This window comes from Cavia porcellus, unplaced genomic scaffold (assembly GCF_034190915.1).
Source record: "Cavia porcellus strain 051 isolate PalLab524CR breed Dunkin Hartley unplaced genomic scaffold, mCavPor4.1 scaffold_14, whole genome shotgun sequence".
Taxonomy (NCBI): Eukaryota; Metazoa; Chordata; class Mammalia; order Rodentia; family Caviidae; genus Cavia; species Cavia porcellus.
In genome coordinates this window covers 40062227-40083483 of record NW_026947497.1, presented here as the reverse complement: position 1 = coordinate 40083483, position 21257 = coordinate 40062227, and the positions used below count along the sequence as shown (strand labels likewise).

Below are 21257 nucleotides of genomic sequence, written 5' to 3'. Positions count from 1 at the left end.
ATTGGCTCTGAGTTTATTCCAATTTAGTGCATTGCAAGTAATTAAAATATTAACAGGAAGTTAACAAATCCCTCAACTGACCTTTATCCTTCTTTACAAAGAATGCTTTTATCTTAATGGAAGGGTCATGCTTTCAGATCATGATGCCACTTAGTGACAGTCCTGGCAAAATCTGGTCTTCTGGATGAAATTATTATGTGCAAAGAGAGCAAAATATATGTGGTAGTGATAATTTCCCTTTTATTTTAAATGATGCTGAGTCTGTTTGTATCTCTAGACTTTCACACATAGCATCTTGGTAAATCATTGATCCCCAGTACAAGTAGATGTTTGCTGTCACAAGTCAATCCATGGGTTACAAATCACCTGAGTTCAGTCCTTGAGAAATATATGTATCTAGCATTTTGTTTCTCCTATAAAATCTCCAGTTTGTAGCCTGAAAACTTCTGCAATATGTTTGATTTTGTTTCCAAAACCCAAGCTATTGTGGATCAAAATTCTTATAACTTTCTTTTCCTATTTCATTTCATTTTGTAACTGTCTAATGAGTATGTTTTTACACAAAAATTGGCAGTGAGTTACAAAACTTTTCTTCTGTACTTCAATAAGTATATTTTCCAAAGACTTTCTTTCCTCTAAGTCTGTATAGTTTCAAATCAAATTCTCCTGGGTACCTGGAATGGCTTGTACCTAGATATCCTCACAAACGCCTATGTCCTCATAGATGGGGCTTTTGAGAAGTGGCTGGATCATGAGTGTGTGGTGATTGGATTAAGGGTGTGTGGTATTGGATTAATCTACTAATTGGTCTAGCATAGCTCTAGGTGTGGCCAAATGGATTTACAGAAGAGAAGCCCCAACCTGCATGTGGCTGGTACCAACCCATAGGTTCGCAACTTGGATAAAATACAAAGGACAGAAAGAAGGCAAGCTCACTGCTGGTTCCTTCCTACCTGTACTGCCATGGCCTGTTTGTCCTCTGTCATTCTGCTCGGCCTTGGAGTCAACCAACTATGGACTGAACTTGCTACAAACCGTGATCTGAAACAAACCTTTCTTTCTTTAATTTTGTGTGTAGGTCATTTTATCTCAGGAACACAAAGTAACTAAGAGTACCTCCTCCTGTTTCTACTGTCCACATGCTACAGCTGCTTTCTCACAGCCCTGTGGATGCACACTAGACTCATCTGGGAAGCTTTTAAAGTACCAGTGCCTGGGCTGCCTTCTGAATGTCTATGATGTGATTTGTCTAGGGTCATACTGTGTTATGAGTAAAATATTTACTTTAAAAGTAATTTGATTTGCAGACAATGCTGAGAACCTCTGCTTTACTGTGTGTTGTACTGATCTCTCTGCAGTTTAAATTTTTGGGAGAATTTTTTTCCCCCAACAAGTGGTTTCCAACACTTGTTTTGAGAGACTATTCACACCTGGTTTATATGTGAATTCCAGGACCTATGGAACTTTATTATATGTGGTACTCAAAGTGCTCTACAGGCCACTGTGGAAAAGCCAAATTTCAAAATCATCATCTCTTGCTCAACAAGAAGACCATCAATTATGAAAATATGAAGTAAGGGAAAATGTCATTCACCATTACTGGGATCTAGTAGGACTATTATGAAAATAAAGATGGCAGGGGAGCAAGCCATCTTGAGAAATAAGGAAAGCTTAATGATGATCATGGAATCAGAGAAGACCGTTTGTAAGATTTAGAACTGGATTATATAGATGGTCTTGACAAAAAAGGAAAATGGTAGGCAAATGAGGAGAGCAGTGGAATTTCTCATGAAATGCAACAGAACAAGAAAAGACCTAGTGGTGAAAATGTGAAACGCCCTTTAGGAAATAGTTCCATAGCATTTGAAAAGCAACTACAGGAGAAGTGGATGACAAAGACAGAAGGTTGAGAAATCACAGAAGCCTTCAACATTTGGTAGATAAGCATAGACTTCACTTAAAATTTCTGAATAAAGGAGTAATACACTCAGGCATTTGTGCTTTTAGAAGATCGATTTTTGTAATTACCTTGAAACTTTTAAAAGTACATTTGTACATGATATGACTTGCATTATAGAATGCTACGAGCAATATTCTTTTTATGCTAAATAAACTTTTTCATTATGTGCTCAAGGTGTTCATCAAGAACTAGGTCACTGAGGAACAGAAATGTAAATCACAACACTTCTCAGTGGCTCAGGTGAGAAGAAAATAAATAAGATGAAATAATACAATGACAGTGCTAGTTTCTCCAAAAAATGTTGCCTAAAAGATGTGACTATTCTTTGAGAGCAGTGGGTATTTCAAAAGAAAAAAGAGACAAAGAGAATTTCCTTCATGTAAGGTGATGTTCTTCATTGCAAAATGAATTGCTTACTTTAAAAACCAAGATACAAACTTTATAGTAAGATTTACTTCTCTACATTGGTTTTGACTGACAAACTCAAAATTTGTTGCTTAAACCATCTGTGGAAAGAAATACTATCACAATGTGATATTTGTTTAGAAATTCATTCTTTCCTTAGGATAGCTTTTAGTAGACAGGCCAGTGTGAAATTCATGTGTATGTGGCCTCAGCGGTGATAGCGGACCTACACACTTCCCTCTGGAGCCACACTAAGTTAATTTTAAAATATTCTATTACATTTCACAAATAATAAATAAATTGGATATGTAACATATAATAAAAAACCTACCATAATCAGTAATTATAAGCCCTGGTTACATTTTCCTTTTAGCTTTAACTTAAATTTGATCCTAAACCCATAAGTATGGGTGTGTTTTATATGTAACAACCCAGTAAGCAGTAACAGAAGTGAAGAATGAAGATATTTATACAGACATTAAAACTTGAGAAATATTACTCAAGGTACAGTTAAACAACTTAACATTTATCTTTGCCAATAGCATATCTTGATATTTTATGAAATTATATGATTATTCTCCATGTGTCACCTAACATAATAATGCTTTATGTTCATTCAATTTTAGGTGAATTTTAGGTTCATTCAATTCCCAGCGAAGAGTTTAGGCTTCTTATTATGCTATCTACTTTAAAGTTTGTTACTTTTGGTGGAGAGTGGAACTAGGAATTGAACTTGGGGCCTTGCACTTGGCAGGCAGGCACTGAGCCACTGAGCTACACCCTCGGGCCCTCCACTTCAAAATTTGATTGAAAAACAAACAAAAAAATAATTAAGTGAATTCTCAAGGCAAAGATTTCCAGTTGTAGACAAGTTAGAATAAACAACCGATTCCCTTATGCTAACCACAAGAAAACACTCCGCACTAACTATAAGCGTCATGTCAAATGACTCTAAGAGGTGAAGGAAGCAGGTAAGAAAGAAATGACATGAAAATGAGGTCCATGTGTCTTGCCTCCTTGTCTTCTTGCCTCCTTCCAGAGAAGCCCTGACTGCAGCAAAATGTCAGCATCAACAACAATGACAACAGCACGACATCCAAAGCCAGGTGTGGTGGCACATGCTTGAAATCCCAGCCATGTTTGAGGTGAAACTGGAGAACTGTGAGTTGAGCCCCAGAAAGAGCAATGCAATGAGTTAGAGAGACCCTACTTCAACAAAAAAAAGTAATGGACAGCACACACACACACACACACACACACACACACACACACAGGACTGGGAGAAGACTGACACCATGGAACCTGTATCTTTTAATCAGCTGCTCTGTGAGTGAGGACTACAGAGAGTTCATGTACCTCCTCTAATCAAAGATGACATAAGCATGTCAGTGAGAAGTGCTTATCTAGTACAGTCCATGCAACCTGTCTTCTCTACCCACTCCCACTTCAGTTAAGAGAAAGATGCTTTTCCTGGTGTTGTCTTTAGTTTAAAATGACTGTGATTCCCAGGAAGTAAATTGGAGATTCCTCTTCCTGGCAGAGACTATTTCCAGAACTCTGATTTCCACTCACCACTGCAGGAAGGCAACAGAAACATTTTTTAGAGCAAGAAGTTTTGGGGAAAGGGTAAAAATTAAGAGGTAGCTGAGAGTTCTTTGTGGTGATGGAACAGTTCCATGATGATTATGATAGTGATAATCTGCTCAGGATAATGATAATTAACACATGTAACACAATTCCATAGAAATGTAAACCTTACCCCACAAAACAAAAAATAGAAACACAAATGAGAACTGCAGTTGAGTCAATAAAATTGTTCCAAATTCAATACTTTAAGAAAAAGAGAAAGAAAAGCCATACCTAGTTATATATTTATGAGAGAGCATGTCAGTTATTCAATTCTAAATTACTTTAAGTGTTTTCCTACTGAACATCTGGGCATCAAGAAAAGCAAATGTCATAGGTAACAAATGTGATCAAACTTTAAAAAGTTCAGCTTTTCTTGATCAAATAGATATTCTAATACAATTTTAAACCAACTATGAATCACAATAATTCTTTTTTCCTGATGCTCAAAATTTGGGTTCTAAATAGTGTAACTATTGGAAAATGGAAGTTACTCTTCACAGCCGGATAATGCTCATTACGGTTCACACTGAGAGCAGTCATAGCCAAGCACAGTAGAGGGTAAGGTCATCCGGACAGGGAATGGAACACGGATAAAGAATGGATGTAAGCACTGTGTAGGGCAATACTTACAAGTACTAAAGCCACAAACTGAGGAAGAGAATAATAGAATTACATACAGCAACAGTGCTTTGGTTTTTGTGCTAAAGAACAGAAAGTTTTCTCGTTACTTAATGGACAGTGTTCCATACAGATAACTCCTTTACAAATGGCACAGTTAAAAGATGAGACACTTATGTGGCACACTAGGCACACTAGAAATCACTAGTAGGGTCAAAGTTATAAAACAGGCCCTACACTTTACATTAAGAGTCTGTGTCTTCATATTAAATTGGATGATGTTAAGAAGCTACACGCTGAACACTTCCTTGAGTGAGCAACAACTGCTTCTAGAATATCACCTCTTAGTAGTATGGCTTTCAACACAAAGTCTGCCAGCACAGTACTGCTCAAAGCACATCCTGTGTAGGGATTTTTGCTTATTCTCCTTTCTTCTCAAGTAGTTCAGAGAAATACAATAACTTTAAGTGATCTAATGACTTACAGATGTCAAGAAGTATTCATTGTGCTGGACCAGTGTTCTTTATCCTAACCTTGCCTAAACATTCATTCAAAGGGAAAATAGTAGCATTAAGATAATGTGCATTTCCTTGCTGCCTTTACTTACTTTCTTCTCTCTGTTTCAAATCTGTGGAGCAGTTTCCGAAGACCACCATTCTTAAATCCCTGAAAATGGGCAGCTGGGGCTCCCACCGTGATGACATCATACAGAGCATCTGCAACGGGAACAAACAAGGAGATGAACACTTTGCAAACATGGGCTCCCGCATGCTGTTGGCACTGAGGCACACCTACTGAGGAAGTTGGAAAAGTTATTCTGTTTAAATTGGTAAGAGTAACTATTAAGTCTCATCTCCAGGGGGTACGACGAGCTAATCGATCTTCCTAAAAGCCACCTGTGCACCTCAAGAAGTTATAATATTTTCCTGATTTATGACTACATCTTAATTATATGCCACAGTGTAGAACAGTGTGTTTTCCCAGCCCTCTCTCTACTTACTGAGATAACATGTTAATTGGTCTTTTGTGTATTTTACTTTATTGAGTTTTGCATCATTTAATTTGCAATCATATTGAAATTCAACAATAATGAACAATCCTTCAACCACGTTTTACAGGGAGAAAAATCAAAATAATGCATTTTGGCTCAAGGGCAGAACAATACTAGGGCATTTAAAAAATCTGTGTAAGTCATTTCCTGCTTGTATATGTCTTATACAATTTCAAGTGCATATGTTTGTAATTTCTTCAGAGGATATATGAAACATGAACAAAATGGCTTTTAGTTTATCTTTCAGTCAGACACTTCATTTTAATAATAAAACATCCATACATTTAAATTGAAATGCAATCCTTTGATCTTAAAAGCCTTCAGGTTTCATACATATTAACCATATGATTCAAAACATGTCATCATTTTTACATCCTAATGAAAAGCATCCTCATAAGGAGGAAGACATCATGAATGTCCTCTTGTTAAACTACATGTTATTGAGAAATCTAATTTCAAAGTAGATCCTTTACAAATTGATTTTGGTACTGAAATACTGGTTGTTTTCTGGATCTCATTTTCCTAGAAAACATGAATTATTTTGTCAGCCTCAAGTAAAAACCGTATCTTTTTCAGAGATGTTCAATCCATACATATATCCAAATGATCTTTGTTTAAAACAACACACCACAATAAAACATAACACAACAAAACAATATGTCTTCAAATGAAAGACTTTAGTAGCACGTCAAACACTCAAGCTCAGGAGAAACACAACACTCTCCAATCCATAAATAGGGCATATGATAATTAATTAACAGATCTCTATTATAGTAAAATTTTGCCATTGAAAAGTCATTAATAAGGTAGAAGACACCTTTTTAAATGATAGCAGAATACTAGATTTGTAAGAGATTTAAATATGTCATAATCCACAAATTTCGCCCATAATAAGAAAGGGTTGCACAGTGACTTTGGGTATATGTAGACTGTACACGTAAACCTGCCTTACTTCATGGGAATGCACATGGCTAGCTCAGAGTCATGAGGCCACTTCAAAGTTACAATTCTGGTCTATTTTTATGTATCGAATTAAGAAATTTGAGGTTCAGGAAAAGTTACCCACTTTCCAGTAAAATGTCCTTACACCTATGACTTCTCATCAGGGAAGGAGATCAGTGTTTCCCTAGGATTTCAATCAGAAGCTAAATCCTGAGCCCCTTGGTCTGGGTCCCAGCTCTACTACTTAAAAGTTGTAGGACACTGAGAAAGTTATTTAACTTCTTTACATCTCAGTTAACTCAGCTATAAAAATGGAGCTGAAAGTAAAGTAGTTAAAAATGCCATTATTCAGTAATTATAATTATTTTCTCCATAAGAAGTAAATCTCACCACAGAAGGCGATTTTTAACTTTTACTCGTTTCTGCATCAAGACAGGCATTTCAGTTTGAGATTGAAAATGATACTGGGGCTTAGTCTTCTCAGTTGAATCAATTTCTCTGTTAATTTAAACTAAGTGCAAAATGACAAATCAGCATGTCACTGCAATTGACCTGTCACATTTATGTCAAAACCTGGGTGACCAGCAGCTCCAAAAATAAACAAGAGTGACCAGAATTACTACTTAATCTTAAAAAGAAAAAAATGGTGACATTTAACATGGAAGAACCTGGAGGATACTATGCTGAGTGAAATAAGCTTGTCAGAGAAAGATAAATACATGTTCTATTTACTACATATGAGAAATATAAAATGGTCAGACTCACAGAATTGGAGAATATAATGGTGTCAATCAAGGAGAGAGGCAGTGGGAAATGGGCAGTTCATATTAAAAGGTCATGAAGCTTTAGCTATGTGAGATGAACAAATTCTATGTAGCAGTTGTATAATATTGTTTACTTAAAGTTCCATAAAGATCATAGATCTTATGCTGTCTTTTTAATACAAAAATAGCAAGTCCCAAGGAGATGTAAGGACACTTTCAGAGGTGATGGATCTATCTATTGCCTTGGTTGTGGTCATGATTTCATGGCTCCATGCCTATGTTCAACGTATCAATTGTATACATTAAATATATGTAATTTTTGTCTACCAAATACACATGATATTATGGCTTGTATCCAGATGCCCCCTCAAAGTCTCATGTGGTCACAGGCAGGGATTTTTAGAGGTGTCTAGATCTAGGTTGTGTGATCCTTGGATCAAGTTGGTGATGCTGGGATTGATTCATGGTGTAATGTTAGGACTAAGGGTGGGAGGGTAGCCTGGATAAAATGTAAGACACAGAAACAGGCTGTAGTTGATCACTATTTATCACTTGTCCCTTGCTGCTGGCTGCCTTCTGTCTGCTCTACCTTGTCCTTGTCACAGACTGGTTCTCCTCTGTGATACCCCACTGTCATGCCACTTTGCCTTTTGGCCAATCAACTATGAACTGAAACTGCAGTCTTAATAAACCTTTCCTCCGTTAACTTTGGGTGTCAGGTATTTTGTCTCAGCAACAAAGAAAGTATCTAAGATACATAATACAGCTGTTTTTAAAAACACAGACAGATGATTGATAGATGATAGATGATAGATGATAGATGATAGATAGATCCAAGTCCACATTAAATGTATTCCTAATTCACTTTCTTGAAACAACTGCCTATAGCCCGCCACCCCAACCCCTCCAAGATTCAAAGAAGCTTATGAGGGGCTGGGGATTTAGCTCAGCGGCATAAGCGCCTGCCTTGGAAGCAGGCAGTCGTGAGTTCGATCCCCGGTACCAATAAAAAGGAAAAAGACCAAAAAAAAAAAAGAAGCTTATGATTTCTGCAGCACACACAAGAAGAAAGGAAAGATGAGGAGGGGCAATCTGAGAAGGAAGAGACAGAACTCTTCTCTGCTGGGGGTTTAAAAAACTTCGTTTTGCTAGGGACATGTCTTCACACATGTTGCTAGGGCTCCTTGCAGTGTCTTGTAAGGGAGCCATGCAAAGGGGAGGTGTGCGACACAGGTGCTTTTAGCTTCACGGTGAATCTACCTCCTCAGATTATCCATATTCAAAGCTGCCTTCTAGGAATAGAATCTTTCTCTTTTCATCCTTCTTACTGGAACCTAAATCCTCAGAGACCCTAAATCAGCAGGTAAGTGAAGAGAAAGAAGTTGCCTGAATCATCTCTCCTGATCATAAAAGCTGATCAATTCTTAAATCCAAAAGAAGTATACTGTGTTTATTGAAAGTCTCTCGGATAAAATTCTTAAAGGTACTAACAAGCTTTTTGTAAATTCCTTGCTTTTAATTTTTTCCTTCCTATTTTCTATTTATCAACTTATCCCTTTTTAAGCTTAATAAATGGTACTTTCTCTAAGGCCTATAGTGGCCTTTCACTAAGCCTCCTGGCCCCTTCTGGCTTCTTTCAAATGAAGTAATTCATCGTGTAAGTTTTCCTAATGTATTAAATGTCACCCAGTTAGTTAAGTGTGATTCGTTTTCTTGTTTGCATCCTTCTCTTCCTCCCTTGCTCCTGTGCCCACTGCAGACAATACGCTGCATGAAGCCTCCCAGGGGCGTCTCAGGTACACCTGCAATTCTTCTGTCTCCTTCATCATTGTATCTGATCGCTTCTAACATTCCTACTTCCAAATTCTTAATTCTTATCCATGTTGATGAGTTTTACCTTCCCGGGGACCTATCTTTATTTCTTGCCAAGTTTACACCTTCTTCTTTGATATGAGCCTCCCTAGATCTACAAGGTAGATGTTCATTTTTATATGGGTTGCCAGTTAATCAAGGCTCCTGTGAAGGGAGAGTCATATTTGAATCTCATTATAAATTTCAGATATTGGTAGAAGGTTATTCAGGGATCTTAACTCATGTACAAGACCTACAGGATCAGATACCAATTCTTCCTCGGTTGCATCATTTGGGCATTTTCATACACTGTGAGAAAATGGAAGTTATTATAATCATGTTTAACAGGGTATCCTTAGTGCTCAGCACAAAGGAAATGCTCACTTTTTAATGAATGACCAAGTTATCTGGCCACAGTGAAGGTTTTATATTTTTTGAATGCTTCATTGTACTTTGAAATCTTTACATTTTTATCCATATGTTCTCTGCTTTAGATTTTTTTCTGTCTCCACTTCCCCCAGTTTCTTCACTGGAATTCCACTCTGTTTTATCATTAAACTCAGTTTCTACCTTGAACTGAGTCCTCTCTGAACATTCTAGCAAGAAATAATATTTTCCTTCCTCCCTATAATTTCTTCCTTCTATCCCTCTCTCTCTCCCCATCTCTCTCCCTCTCCTTCTCTCTCATCCATCTCTCTCTCTCTCTCTCTCTCTCTCTCTCTCTCTCTCTGATGAAGCGCTCTACCACTCTGCCAAAATAACAAATTTATTATCCAAAATTTTCTACAAAATAACAAATTTATTATCTAAGGAAGTCAATATTTTCCAAGTGTCACTTTATAATTCTAGTTACTAATATCTAAAGTTAGAATAGATAGGTTTATAGCCTCGGTTCCTTCAGGCTTGAATTCCATTGGCATTTACTACAACAGTAATAGACTGATCTATTAGTGTGATTTATTTTCCAGTCTCTTTAGTTAATGAGAAATGGCACACACTTAAAGAATCATGTCCATTCTTAGCTGGGCAGTTGTACTCCCTTAAAGTTATTAATTGCAGTTGTTTTCCTCTAAAAACAAATATACAAAATGATAAAGAAACAAAATTTTATTTCCAAGGCAAAATGTAAAAGTTTGAATTTATATTATCCTTTTAAAAATACCTCTGGTTTATTCAACTCTTTAAATTATGCATCTTCATGATTTTAATAGCCCCTAGTTATGTAAATCACACTTTGATATCAAGAGACAATCATAAAAATCAAGGTGGGAATGTTTTACAGAAAATTTAAGGAAAGGACCAGTTTAAAGGTCCTTTACATGCCTTCGAAAAACTGTGTCTTCCTTCTTTGACATTTTATGGTATCTTAAAAATTGTCTTTGTGCAAATGGCTAAATGTTCAATGCCAAGGAAAATTAGAACTTAAGTCTTTGAGTCTCTTCAAATAAGATACGAAGTTGGTTTGAGATTTTAGAGTAGATTTCCTTTGTAGACTTTAAAAAAGTCATTTAATAGTAGAAATGAGATGATTCTGTTTTTGCAAAAGATCTCTTTAAAATTCTTTCAATTGTAAAGTACTGCCAAGGGGAAGAAACTGTAGACATAGTGATCTCATAGTATAAGGAAGATGCATAAACCCTGACTTTAAAGTGGCTTGCAAATCCCTTGGACATTTTATAACATTCATAATATATTAAGGATTTTAAAGAGAAATGTCTTTCAATAGAGTTGAAGCAATTTGACACCATTCCCTGAAGTAACTGAAGGCAATAATGCTTCATCCATGGGATGATGTGCACAAACTCTTGAAGGAACTCTAACACCCCTTTACTGAGCTTTCCCTCAGTGCAGCAATTAGAAGAGGAAGGATCCAAGAGGTCTGCTGCTCCTACTGAACCTAATTACAATCGCAGCTTTATGATAGCAAATAGTTTTGCTTTATTTTAAAACATGCATTACTTAAATCTCTTTCAGTGCAACTCACAGATCCCTATCTGAAATACCTAAAAAGCAAAGAAACAAACTAACAAAAAAATCAGTGTGTGTGTGTGTGTGTGTGTGTGTGTGTGTGTGTGTGTGTGTGTTAACAGGAATGTTCAAGGCAGGAACTATATAGGTTGTAAGCCTAAATTAAAAACTGGAAAGAGATGAAAATAGCTCTGTTCTTTTTTTGTGTGTTGTATCTTTGATTTTATTTTCTGTGACCTTTCCAGGCCAGCGCTGCATATCCTGGAGCACAGTTAAACTCATTAGCAGAAACATCTTAATGAATCATAAGAAAAACTCAACTGACAGAGCTTAAGTCACCTATTCTGTCTCTCCTTGCCCTTCACATAAGCTCTGTGTCAAGCTCTGATCATCCAATCATGTGTATATATAACAGAATAGGGTTATAATATGAAATCATGGTTATAGAGCTAATATACACAGAACACATAATTTTAAAGTTACTTGTGCTATTAATAATACAAAGTTCCAAAAAATTTTTTCATTTTACAAATTACAATGGTGACTTAAAAAATAAACTTACTGGCTGTAAATTAGAACTAAACTCTTTCTCCATGATAAAAAGGATTTGAGTGTATCTCATTTCATAGCAAAATATAAGACTTTGCTCTTGTATATCTACAACATACAAAATACTGTTATAATATTAAACGAATCCATATTTTATATTTGCATCTGATGTTCTATGAAAATGAAATGTATTAATTTTTATCAGAAGAATTTATTTTAAATTTTTTTCTATTGATGGCTTAGATACCAATTGTGGTGGATATTTTATTTGTTGCTTTTAATTTAGATAACAAATGAGGATGAAAAACTAGAAATGGCCTGGAGATACTCAAAAATACTTAGAGATTATTTCATTTGTCAGTATATAATATCATAATGCGAGTTCTGCTTGGTTGCTTTTTTAGAGAAATAGTCTTTCATTGGGTCATCCTGTCTGCTATTATTTGCAAAGTCAGTTCTCTAAATATGCAAGGCTTATTAATCAAATATGAGTAGATATAATTTAATAAGGGTAAGAATAAAAAATGTACACTACATTACACAGACTACGTCCAAATAACTCACCAGTGAAATACCAGGGCTTAACCAACCTTGTATCATTAACTTGTAAAATGTTCTGTGTAATTCAGCTAGACATCCAAATCAGACACCACAAATCTCTAAATTTAACTGCAATTCAAAATCTGTCTAAAATGTTATATACACAAATATAAAACTTGATTTACTACCATCTATTACAACTTCCATTGTTTCTATTTTACACTTGAGAAAACTGACAGAGAGTTTAAGTAACTGGTTAAAACCAAGGAAGTAAGTTATCACCACTGAAGTTGAGTTTTCAGTCTCTGTTAAAACATGTTCTTTCATTTTCCAGAAAGAAGTATAAAATAAAAGGCGAATTTGATAATCACTGCTGCTTGTTTGGTAGAAGTATGCTAAAGACCATTATCAAATATTTGAACATACAGTTCGATGTGATTTCATACTGTAGCACTCCAGTCCACCTAGCTTGATGACACTGTCATTCATCAGTGACCACATAACCCACAGTATCAGCTTCCTCATGACCTCATTCCATCAGCCATTAAGTTCTCACTTGTGTAGATTTCTCCAAAACGTTTCTGTAAATCATCTTTTCTGTAAACTGAGATACTTTTTTTTTTAACAAGACTGCACTGTCTTTCAGTATGGTCTTATTTGAATAATAGTTTTGATAAAACTAAGAGATCCATTACATGCCTCTCTTGATCAGAAACGAGGACAACTTGACTTGAAATAATTGCGGGACAGACTGAGGTGACATATAAATGGTGGCCCAGCTGCAATTCCACTCCCTCTTCTCTTAGATACACTTCTCCTCAATGCATAAACATTTTACTATTACATAAAGGTTTTTAATATTAGCTTTTTTCCTTGATAAAACAAGTATATTAAAAGATTCTGCCACTTCCTACCTATGTAATCTTATTACAATGACTTGCTGCAATGAGAAAGAATGTTACTGTTGGTAGACATCTTTAAGAAAAATGGCATGTTAACACATACTGGGGCTATGGTTTAAAAAGACAGGTAGAAACCAAGTGCTGTCTGTCTCTCTCTCATTTCTGATTCAAACAATAGCACAATTACCAACTACTACTTAGGATGAATATTATCAGAGAGAGCTTAAACGTTCTTTGTGCATTTTTATTTCTACTCAGTTCAGGTATCAGAGTCACAGAATATGGCCCAGAAATCCAAACTCAAACATATCAAAATTTCTTTTGTTATATTTAGGTTTTATCTTCATCCCTATATAACTCTTAAACTTTTAAATTCTGGCAATAGTCAAGCTTTTTAAAGTATGCATTGCAAGATAATTATTCATTTACAAAAGAATATATATATATATATATATATATATATATATATATATAATACCTTTCAAGTGAGGGCTATGCACATGCATTCTTTGTAGGTGTAGATTTACAGGAACAAATTCTAAGGTTTTATCTCCTTTGCTGCTGCTGGATTTGAAAGAGGACCCTAGAAGAAACAAAATGAAGTATTATTGATAAATAAATAAATTTTAAAAGGTACATGTTGACAGATACGTGTAACAAAAAATGTTACAAGAACTTCAGAAATAAACACAATTTGCATGTATGGATTTCCTCAGAAATTCAATTATTAAAATATTTTAACTATTCTTATAATAATATTGTAAGATAAAATGGCACCTTTTTTATAACCTTAGATTCCCAGATAATAGAGCTAGAAATAACTTTTACAGAAATCTTTGACCTTCCTAACTCCATAAAAAAGCCTTTGTTATTGTTCTGTATGGCATATGTGAAATGCAGGTCAGTTTAAAGGAGTAAAGCTGTTGACTTCCCACCTGTCTCCTTGATAAGTTCGCTCAGAATGTCTTGGTACATGTTCACCATTTGATCACAGTGAGTCAGGACATTTTTCCTTAGATTGTCCCAGTGCGGAGAAAGTTCACCAAGTTCTTTTAACTCCTGGTTTCTGTTAATACAAAAAAGGGGAAAAACTATTTGATCATAAATCTGTAGATACAGAACTTCAATCAGGGCTATAGCACTAATAACATTTTTCAATATTTTTCTCAGAAAAGTTATGTGTTGATTACTTAAAATAAAACACAAGAGAAAATACATGTATTTTAGATTATACAAACCTTAAAAAACATTATAACAAAGGGGAGGAAAGGTTAAATTCTTTGATAAAATTTTTGTAGAGATGCGAACTTACTATTTTTAATATAGAGAAACATTCTTTATTTATTACTCTATCAATTAAAAGCAAATACAAACATTAAAATAAAGATAATTAAATTCTAACCTTCAATGATCCAAATTCAAAGACTATGAGAACAGTTATTGCTATGTCTGAAAGAACATAAAACACTCAGGTGACCTAGTTTATATATAATGTAGCTGTAATATTTTAAATTTTGAATAATAAATATTATAAGGTATGGTTTCATTGGCATTAATTTTCCCAGAAGAATAGTGTAAAGACCTTATGCATATTTATTGTCCCCTTTTCATTGAAAAGAAGAGCTAATCATGCCATTTAAGCTTTAATTATTAACTTTTATCTAAATGTCTACCCTTTAGCTGAGTTCATTTAAATCATCAGAATGCGTTTCCAAAATTATAGTGCCAAATGGTCTAATATGCTGCTTGGTTAGATGTCTTACTCATTTCTTTAACCTTTTACCAACAATATTTTCATGAGGCTAATTTAACCAGCAATAAGGAAACTTCTTTGGTATTTTGGACATAGAACATGCTAAATACCAATCTAATAAATTCAGAAGATGTAGAACCTTTAACAACCTGTTAAATGCAAACATAATGGATGATGTGCAAAAATGTGATTTGCTTTTTAATGTTTGTACCTGTCATTGTTTTGTTTCAAGGGGAATGCGATGTGGTATTGCTCCAACTTTCATCTTACATCTTAATAGTCTTTATGAATATGAATATCATTTGTAATATTCCAAAAGATTAGCTTTCATGACACAATCAGTGGGTAATGAGAGAGTAAAGGGCATTCATGACCAAAGGAGAAGTAGAGGAAAATTTGAAAATTTGGAGAGTAAGCTTCTCTCCACTCAAATGGAGGATATTTCAATTGGAGACCAAACAATTGCAAGCATAGTAAACAATCCCACAAGCTTCATGTATCCATGTCTAGAAGAACGTGGAAAATTAACTCAAATTTTAAACAGATAGCATGAGTGATATACCAATTTAATAGGTAAAGTTTTAAGCTTTGCTTGCAGTGGAAATATCAGCAGAGCCTTCCTGCTCAATATTAATAGATGTACTATGAGTATATAATTTTTTTCATACCTAATTCCTTATTAGAGAGAATGGTTAAAAAGGGAAAGGTGATATTGAAGGTAATATTGAAGTCCTGACCTCTCTAATGGATGCATGGTCAGAAAAGTTCAGTATTCTGTGATAAGTGATTTAAGGCTGTAAGCTGTTATTCAAAATTTATCACAGTCTGCCAAAATGCCACAATTTGTGTATATAACAGAAGGATCTGCTTTGCTATAAGATGGCACTGTAAATGGTTACGCTGTGTTACAATGTGGGGACAGCACCTACATGCCATCCCTATATTGAGAAAAGTTCAAATAGGGAACCACAGAGGAAAATCAGAGTACTGAAAAAAGTTGTAAGACAAAATGGAGAAGAGTAAAAGTTGCTCTAAGTTTTATTTTTTAAATAGTATATTAAAAATAGTTAAGAAGTTTACAAAATTAGAAACTTCAATACGAACCCTAGGGATATTAATTGTTAACCATAGTTTGCCACTCAGCAAACAAAAATCATGAGTTAAAAAACTAGATTTTAATTCAGTTTCTTTCGCAATCTTGTGGCAACAATAGGGAAATCACACGGCGAAAGCTAGAGTTGGGTGAAACATGGCTGGTTTGGCAATGTGAATAAACATGAAACCTTTAAACTTGGAATAGCCTGCTAGGGGAAGACAGAGATACTTGTGTCCAGTTCCATGCCACAGTTTATATTTCATTGGTAAATATTTATCCCACATTATATTAACCTTATGTACTTCCAGTTTGTAAACTGTACTGGGAAAGCAGTCGCCCTATGATAATGGAACTTTGCTGCCTCTATTTGGCTAAGTTAGTGGCCAGAAAGATTAGGGTCCTACTGTGGCAGGTGCCATTGTGGATGTACAGTCTGGTCTTCATCTTAAGGGTGGCTGATGTGAGAAGACAGGGTGACTGATGGTAATAGATAAGTCTGACCACTGAGCTAGTGGTCAAAAACATGATGTCATCTTTGGTTTGAGCCAGTACAGAAGAGCACATAAAGTGGGCCCAGGACTTGTGCAACTCCTTAAACAAACAGATGTATTTGAATCATATTCTTACAATCCAGTAGGAAATTAAACGCTATCCCTCATATGTTCCTAAGAGGGCAGTTCAAGAACAATACTTCAAATTGGTGGCCAGGTTGGGAAAATGGCAGACCAGCAAGTAAAGCAACACAGCCTTTCCAGAGCAAAGAAAGCATCTAGGAGCGTGAAAACAGTAGCTTAGTGAGTTAGCAAAATGTGAGGAGGTCACAAGGGAAGAGAGAGAGACAGAGAGAGAGACAGAGAGAGAGACAGACAGACAGAAAGAGACAGACAGAGAGAGACAGAGAGAGAGAGAGAGAGAGAGAGAGAGAGAGAGAGAGAGATATTTAAATGATACAGAAACAGAGGAGAGAGGAGATAGCTTGCAAATCACACAGTCAAAGAGCCCTTGGCCAGCTGCCATCCATGGCACAAAGTGAAACTGAAAGCTTTCTCCCAGAGAAAGTCAAAGAATGGCCTTGGGACTGAGTCAGTAACAGCTGGAACCAGCAAGGAAAATACAGAATACTGCTTCCTGGGGGGTCTTCTACAGTCAACAGCTGGGAGCCAGCCTGGTACAGCTCTCACTGCCACAGGGAGGAAGGAGAGCTGGCAGCTGCGCCTTTATAGAGAAGTCTCAATATCTGAATTGGATCCCTGAGCAGCCTCTTACCATATTCTGTATTTCACAGTCAAATTCCCAGAGTGGATGAGGGAAAGACAGCCCCAGGAGACAGCCTGGAGGGAGTCCTCCAGAGGGGCTAGAGATGGTGCACCCGGACCAGATCCTGCAGGTAGAGGGCAAATTTAACCTGAATTACTCAGTAGTGGGAGGTCCTATTGGCACCATGTCCCAGTGCATGAGGATGTCTGCCAATGGCACCATTCTGGGCAGACTGACACCCCGGCGTAAACAGAGATATGTCCTGCTTGTGCTCACTTCCTTACTCTTACACTGTCGAAAGAGCGTTTTGGCTAAAGCAATAAAGAGTATTTATTTATTTTCTATTTCCGTCTTTCTGTTCATTTTCCTCCCATTTTATTCCATTGTTTTATGTTTTTTTCTATTATGAGTGTGTAGGTTTGTGTGTGTCAGCTTCTCTTCCTCAGCCGTTTTCTTCCAGTATAGTTTATAGAGAGTAAGGGAACCCTCCCTGGCCCCTTTCTACTCCTTCTGCATTTATCAGTATCTTTCTGCTTGACTTGTTTCTCCATCTTTATTTTCTTTCTCCTGTCTTTTCTCATTTGCCCCCTTTAACTTTTTATCTAATATTGATGTAGTTATAGAATCATTTCTCTTCCCTTTATCACTGCCAATTTTGTTCCCACTTTTCCCCAATGTCCCCATTTAAATACATAACATACCTCTCCCACCATTAGGATCCTTTGTCCCCTCTTTCTTCCTACTTCCCTACCACATAGCACAAGATTTTAAAAAATAAAATATCCAATTTTTAAAAATACTTTCCCCCTCTCTAATATTATCCAGTTCCCAACTCCCTGGGTATTAGATAATTGATTCTATAAAATTACTCTTGAAACCTTTTCTTTACCATTAGAAGGCACATAGCTATCAAATTTAGTGCATACTAACTGTAGTTCAATATTTGGAATGTTATGACGCTAACATCATTACCATGGAGTATTTTTCTCTAGGCTTAAGAGAGATCCAAAATTCAGCCTCATAGTAAATTATTTCTTAACTTACTCTGAATGATACCACTGTCACTGATTAGTTTGTTAGTACTATAGCTGATTTAAATGCATAAGAATACTCCTGATTCCATGGACAATTTCATGCCAGTGAATATTTCTGCCATTTCCACTATACGCTCAGTAAGCAGGACAGTAACAGTTTCTAACCCAAGAATTCAGACCAGATCAGAATCTACAAGAATGCCTATAGCCTTCTGGAAAGAAATTCTGAGTCTGAGTCAGGTTCTGTGTTTTAATGGAGGAATTAGAGCAGTTACTGGGGCATCAGCACTTAGATGTTAGCAAAGAAAGTATTTTGGACTCACGTATGCAGTCTCATTGGAATATTTAATGTGTTCCCATTCAATATCACATAGATTTGAGTTTTGGTATCTGACTAATTTAATGCTGTGGAATTATATTCTCTTATGGTTTCTTCTGTTTATTAGGCTTTCATATATATATATATATATATATATATATATATATATATATTTTTTTTTTTTTTTTCCTCTCATGGACTCTGATCTAGCAGGTATCTAGTTGCTCTTCCTTGTTTTATCTCCCTATTTACCTCAAACCCAAAAGCAATACTATTAACGTATTTCTTTATTGAAACATATAATCTCCTCCTCTTGGGTTTTTAATTTGCCATACTTAGCTGCCTCACAGTCACTCCTGTTGCCTCTAATAAAGTAAGCTTGGGCAACAAGAGCAAAGCAAGAGACACAGCAATGCCTTACTTGAAGCTACATTACAAAGTAATAGTGATATGAACACCATGGTATTGGAATAAAATAGACACTTGGATCAGTGGAACAGAACACAGGACACAGAAACTTCCCCAGACATCTACAGCTATCTGATCTAGGAAAGACAGCCTATCCCACAAGTGGTGCTGGGAAAAGTGGTTATTTATTTGCAGAAGATTGAAACTTTATCTCCCACCAGATACTCTACTAAATGAAAATCAAAATGGATTAAAGATTTAAACATTAAAAGAGAAATACAGAGTAGACATAGGAAAGGATTTTCTAAACAGGACTTTAGTTCCTCAACAAATAACAGCAAGAGTCACCAAATGAGATTATATCAGACTAAAAAACTTGTGTACAGCTAAAGAATCAATCAGTAGAGTGAAGAGATAACCTGGGGGAAAAAGACTGCCAACCACTTCTCAGACACAGGACTAATACCTACAACATAAAATAACGAAAAATAATACATAACCTAAAATTAAAGGCACAGTCAATATTTGAGAAAGAGAAATAAAGAGACAATTCACAGAGGAAGAAATACAAATAGTCAACAAATATATAAGAAAATATGCAAAATCTCTGTCCATTAGAGAAATGTAAATTAAAACAACTCTAAGATTCCATCTTTCTTCAGGAAGAATAGCAACCAGTAAGAAATCAAACAACACAAATGCTGATGAGGCTGTGGTGAAAAAGGAATCCCCATTCATTGTAGGAAGAGACATAAAGTAGTGCACCCATTATGGAAACAGTATAGAGACTTCTCCAAGAACTGAAGTTAGAAATTCAATATTGCTTGGCTATTCCCCTTCTAGAAACTTTCCCAAAAGAGTTTAAGATATGACACTATAGCAATACATGCATAGCAATGTTCATAGCAGCACAATCCGTAAAAGCTTAAATCCGAAAGCAGCTTCTATATTCATCAACAGATGAATGAATAAAGAAAACTGTGGTATCTATATATAGTGAAATACTACTTAACTGTAACGAATGACAAATTTAAAACATTTGTACGAAAATGGTTGCACCTGGATATAATGTTGAGTGAAATAAACCAGACGTACACACTTAAATCTTGTTTGATATTTCTCATTTCAGTGATGCAAAGTAAAACCAAAGAGAATAGTAAAGGATGGATAAAAGTGGATAAGGAAATGGATCTCTTGCAATAAAGAAGTGGTCCAAGGAAACAAAGATGAGGCATGAGGTGGGGGAAATAGTTTTTAATAAAAGTATGCCACATACAGGAACATAACAGCCTCAGTTAAGGTACATATGATACGCCAAAATATGAGGTAAGGTTAATAATACTAACAAGAATGAAAACTGTGATAGGGAAACTGAAAGAGGAAAGAGGGAGCGGGGATGAAGGGGAAAGGGATTATAAAAAAAACCCACAAACTGTAGTATGGGCCTGGAACCATTCTCCAGGATGACTGCAAACCACATGCGCTGCAAAGATGTACCAATAAAATAAAATTTTAAGAAAGAATATGTAAAGTGTGACATAATAAACTTCAATATAAGGACAGTTTTCTATTGCAATCTATAAACTGGGAAATTGATTTTCTGTGTAGCATCTATTAGTACAAAATCTTCCTCATGTCAAGTATATAATGTCACACTATTTGCATTGTAGATGCATTCTTTGTGACTTCTATTGTCGAATTCTAAAATTTCAACTTTTAACTTCATTTAAGGTCAATTCCTGATACAGGGCAATGAAGAATATAAAATACGTTCAAAGAATGTGCTGAAATTACTATGAAGTATACAGTAAAAACCCAAAAGAAATGATTTTTTAGCTTATTGAAATATCTACATTGTAAATACAAATTAAATAATTTTAAGACTAAAGTTTTAGGTTTCCTTTAAAATTCATATTTCAAAAAATCTCAATAATGTGATACATTTTTACACAGAAATGATCTACAAATAAAATTTTATGTTTGGAGGAAAAAAGGTGGTCAGGTACAGCTCCTTAAAGACCTACCAAATGTAAAAACAAACAAAACAAAAAAGGCACAATATCCACCGCTGCAGCAGATTTGGGAGTCCATACGGGGTACTCCTCACCAACCTCACACTCACACTCCAGATTTTCCTCACGCCCTGCCAACACTTCAGCTACTCTGAGCTTCTCCCTGGTGGGGAGCTGCAGAGATCAGTCCTGAAAGATT

At 35.6% G+C, this 21257-nt stretch overlaps 1 protein-coding gene across 7 annotated transcripts in view; it reads right to left on the bottom strand.

Moving 5' to 3' along the window:
* Inpp4b (inositol polyphosphate-4-phosphatase type II B) overlaps nucleotides 1-21257 on the bottom strand; it is a 765962-nt gene that overhangs the window by 196048 nt on the left and 548657 nt on the right. For all 7 annotated transcript variants that reach the window (XM_063260829.1, XM_063260831.1, XM_063260834.1 and 4 more), the window contains 3 exons: nucleotides 14115-14245; nucleotides 13658-13762; nucleotides 5220-5328 (listed from right to left, as the gene is read on the bottom strand). In XM_063260829.1, the coding sequence (XP_063116899.1) occupies nucleotides 5220-5328; nucleotides 13658-13762; nucleotides 14115-14245 (345 nt within the window). The remainder of the gene's footprint in view (nucleotides 1-5219; nucleotides 5329-13657; nucleotides 13763-14114; nucleotides 14246-21257) is intronic.